General features: G+C 42.9%; 1 protein-coding gene across 1 annotated transcript; it reads right to left on the bottom strand.

The window, feature by feature from the left end:
• Positions 1-3,294: 3,294 nt before the first annotated feature.
• On the bottom strand, positions 3,295-4,230 carry LOC124525156 (olfactory receptor 6B1). The gene has a single exon (XM_047097683.1). It carries the CDS (start codon positions 4,228-4,230, stop codon positions 3,295-3,297), a length of 936 nt encoding a protein of 311 aa, XP_046953639.1.
• Between the last annotated feature and the right edge of the window lie 535 nt (positions 4,231-4,765).

The following is a 4,765-nucleotide window of genomic DNA, read 5'->3' as shown; positions in this document are numbered from 1 at the left end:
GTAACAGTGTCTTATGTCTGGAATGTTTTTTGCCCAAGTAGCCATATGCCTTGCTCCCTAACTTCTTTGCATATTTGCTCCAACTTCACTTTCTCAGTGACGGTTTTGGTAACCATCCTATTTAACATTTCAAATCTCCACCAACACTTACTACTACACTTCCCATGTTTCCCTCCACCATGGTGCTTATTCCAGCTGAATTGGTATAAATATTGGTTTCCTAGGGCCCCCATAACAAATTAGAGCAAACCTGGTACCTTAAAACAACAAATGTACTTTCTTACAACGTTGGAGGCCACAAGTCCAAGACCCAGGGGTCAGCAGACCTGCGCTTCCTTCAAAAGCCCAAGAGACTCTGTCTGTCCTTATGTGCCAGTTTCTGGTGGTTGCAAGAGTCCCTTGGTTTGTGGAAGCTTCCACCCAAGCTACCTCCATGTTCACACGGCCTTCTCCTCTGCCTTTGCCCCTTCTCTGTCTTATAACAAACTTGTCATTGGATGTAGGGCCCATAGGGATAATCCAAGATTTCAATTGGAAATCCTTAACTTATTATATTATTAAGGCCCTTTTTCTGAGTCAGTTTATAATCACAAGATCCGGATCGAGGATGGGACAAATCTTTCTGGGAGCCACCTTCCAACCTGCGACATTATGTATATTACATATGCCTTTCGTATGTACAAATGTATTGTCTGCCATCTGTTCCTATCTATGAGGGTCACAAGTTTTTATATTTTGTTTCAAAGATACATTTTTTATTGGTTTGATGGACTCCATGATGGGTTTGCATGGTCATAACTGAATCCTGAGGCTTGGTCTCTAGGTAAACTGTTAAAACTGACTACCAGAGTCCACATGCTGGTTGCCTGTCCTCAAGCAGGCTTGCTTGAAATGTCTACCTTGCTTTATGTGGCTCCCTTCACAAATGATGCTCCTCTGTGTGCATTTATCTGTAACACTGCTCTATGTATATGATCTTCCCTCTGTTGAGGCTGATCCTACATTGATCTGATCTGCACCCCCACTTTGCTTAGCTCATGTGTTGACCTCGCAAAGAGGTCACGGCAACGTTACGGATTCCCATCTGCTCTTTGAAACACAATTTAATAGAATTTGTGAAGAAATCCTACTTCCACACCCTCTCTCACTCAGACACTTATGAGAAATAATAAAGAAACAAACAGCCTTTATACCTGGAGTCTCCCAGATTGCGGTATGTGCAGCTCAGTCCGTACAGGATGGTTTGGGAGGTCTACAAAGACTTCCCAGCTAGTTCCCCCACATAAACTGTAACCAAGTTTTGTCCTGCTTAGATCTTACACTGGCCTAGATCTTGAACAAAGTCTTTTGAATCATGTCAGTTTATCTTCATAACCATTCCAGAAGGGAGGCAAAGCAGGCATTATTATTTGTTTACACATGAAGAATCAGGGTTTCAGAGAGTTTAGGTGGTTTGTCCCAGGTCACATGATAAAAACAAATAATTTGTCAGCAGCCCGTTGGCTGATTTTATCCTGCATTCACTACTTCTGTTTTTTTTCAATACACGCATTTCATAGCCTGATAAGACTGTGCCATTATGATTGGTTTATTTGAATTATCTCAGAAAATAGTCACTTTTCTTTATGTTTTGTTTTAAAAGGAAATATATTTATAACCCCTTCTGTATTGCATCAAGAAACCAAAATATGTTCCAGGAGAATAGAGTAAATCATTTCCATTATGAGAGTCATTCCTTTTGTATATTTATTCTCTACAGTAAGGCAGGCTTGCATTATTTCTTGGTTTCTTTGCTCTCCTGAGGAATATATTCCACATTTGTCCATTGTTATTTTGTTGTTTCTCCAGGTATATCAATTGATGATGCTAATTATACCCCTACACACTTAGTTTCCACACTCCATCTGCTGAAGAAGCATGTTTTCTCTCTAGAGAGATCCTATGAGCTAAGAACAGACCCAGGTCTCAGTTGGGAGGTCTGGGCTTTTGACCTCTGCTCCTCACTGTCTGTGATTGTATGTTATTAACTTCCTAAGCTTCTGTCCTATAAGTTTATAAAATGTAGCTAAGAATCCTACCTAATGCCTCTTACTTCAGAAAAAAAAAAAAAGAGAGAGAGAGAGAGAGAGAAAAGACCTTTGAAAACAGTATTTTGTTTTTAGGTGGATGTTGCAAATGGTACAAGTCATTCTATTTTTAACTATTCTAATGGAATGTTTAAATTCCTGCTGACATTAGCATGTTGTATTGACTACAGCTCAAAGTATGGCCGGCCCCTTTGGCCATCGACAAAACTGTGAACCAAGAATGGGCACATCTATACCCTTCTGTGGGTGTGTGGCATGTCTGATCAGAAAGCCTGCTATTACTAGGAAGAGTATCAGATAAACAAGTAGGACAACTGAGAATCACTGTGGCATAGAATGGAAATATGCCAAATCCTAAACTTGGACTAGATGCCTCTACTTGAGATGGCGTGCTGAGAGATGACGGCCAGGCGGAGTGAAAGCAGATTGAAGAGGAAGGAGAACATTGAGGTCAGAAGAATAGATGACTAACGAGGGCAACATTTCCTTCAACAAATCGTATATTTGATGATATTTATTTATTTCTCGCTTATTTTGTGCTCATCTACTAGAGGATACAAATAAACACAGACATACTGTAAATCTAGAAGGGAAATGTGAAATTCAATACCAAGCAACAGTATAAGTTATGTCGGAAGACAAATGATAATTGTATTAGGTATAGTTCGTGCGCAGATAACAGAAAGCACTCTAGCTTTTTGAAGCATAAATGTATGAAATACAGGGAACCAGCTACTTACAAAAAGTGTTGGGGAAACTAAAGGAGCAGTCTCTAGTCTCTGCCACCAAGACTGACTCCCCAAACAACATCCAGGATGAGATTGTTGAGGACATTGCTACCTCTGTCTCAGTTGGGAAGCCATCCCAAACCTGTTGGCCCACAACCCTTCATGCTTGCTAGATCCCCAAACAGCTAACGCCTATGCTGCCAACTTGCTCACCCACTAACACAGTTGGGAATTTAGACACAGTCTCAGAAACCCCATTTTAGGTCTTAGCCAAAAAGGATTCTCTATACAAGGGGTATGACCTTAGACCACAGACCACGTGTGCAGATGCAGACCTCACAACATAGCCAAGCACCTGGGCTGATGGGGATGTGGTGATGTCATGATGAATGATGACATGAGTAGTATCAGTTCAGGCATTAAAGGAGAAAGAATGGAGCGCTGAACCAAGTAATTTCTTTCTAATAATTTGTAATTGACTAGTCCAACCGGATAGCTTGGCAATAGGCCAGTTTCTTCAGAGCCTCTTTGACCTCTCTGTTCCTTAGGCAATAAATGAAAGGGTTGAGAGCAGGGGTGACAATGGCATAGAATATGGAAATTACTTTGTTCATGTTGAAGGCATGGATGGCTCGGGGCCTGGCATACATGAAAATAGTGGCCGAATAAAAGATGGTTACCACCACGAGGTGGGAGGCACAGGTAGAGAATGCTTTCTGCTTTCCGGTGGGCATGCGTAGAACGGTAACCAGGATGCATCCATAGGACAGGACGGTGATAGAGAGGGGGATGAGAAAGATGACCAGTGCCAGGACAAAGTCCACCAGCTCAGCTACAGACATGTCTGTGCAGGAGAGGTTAAGAACTGGAGAGATGTCACAGAAGAAGTGATTGATGACATTGGGGCCACAGAAACTGAGGCGGGAGATGAAGTAGATCTTAGCCAAGGAGATGCCAAAGCCAATGGCCCAGGAGCCAAGAGCCAAGTGGAAGCAGAGCCTATGGCTCATAATCGTGGGGTAGTGGAGTGGACGGCAGATGGCCACATAACGGTCATAGGCCATGGCCGCAAGGAGCACACATTCTGTGCACATGAGCGCAATGAAGAAGTACAGTTGTATCATGCAGTGAGTGAAGGAGATACTATTGCTCACAGACCAAAAACTAAATAGCAACTTAGGTACCGTCACGGAGATGTACCAGGTCTCCAGGAAAGACAGGTTGGCCAGGAAGAAGTACATAGGCTTGTGCAGTGGCCGGTTCTGTTGCACCAACAAGATGATGACCATATTTTCAGCCACTGTCAGAGCATAGGCGATGAGGAACATCAGGAACACTGCTACTCGCATGGCCCAGCTCCCAGGGAATCCCACAAGAATGAACTTGGTGACCTGAGTCTGGTTCTCCACTTCCATATTAGAGACACAAGACTTAGCTCTCCTGGGGGGGGGGGGGGGGCGGAGGGAGATCACTTGGTCAGAGTCCATAGTCCAGATAGAATCATCCATCCTTTGCCTTCTCTGATGAGCAATAATAGTAACAAATCATTTATTCATAATACAGTATAGGCTAAGCCATACACTGGGTACATCATGCACTAATGTAATTAAATCTCACATAGCCTCTACACGTTGTTATACCCATTTTAGTGACAAAGAAACTGAGTCTTGGAAAGACATTAAGCAACTTCCCAACTTCCCACTGGTAACAGGGCAGGAATCACATTGAAGTCTACGTCTAAAGCCTACACTCTAATATTCTACACTGCCTTGCCATTCAACAGGATCCAGTCTCCAAGTTTCATGTTACCACTGCCAATTCCAAAGGATATGTGTGGCGCTCCTGGCCCACGTCTACACAGTTCTTTGGACGTTCTTTCTTACAACTCACTTACCCCTCACATACCATTTCATCCTTTCCCTCCACCATGAAGGGAATGCAGCTGTCACC

This window comes from Lynx rufus, unplaced genomic scaffold (genome assembly GCF_022079265.1).
Source record: "Lynx rufus isolate CCGP_SWC_20201006 ecotype Redwood Valley unplaced genomic scaffold, mLynRuf1.p SCAF_4, whole genome shotgun sequence".
Taxonomy (NCBI): Eukaryota; Metazoa; Chordata; class Mammalia; order Carnivora; family Felidae; genus Lynx; species Lynx rufus.
Note: the sequence above shows the minus strand (reverse complement) of the source record. Positions and strands in the feature narration are given on the sequence as shown.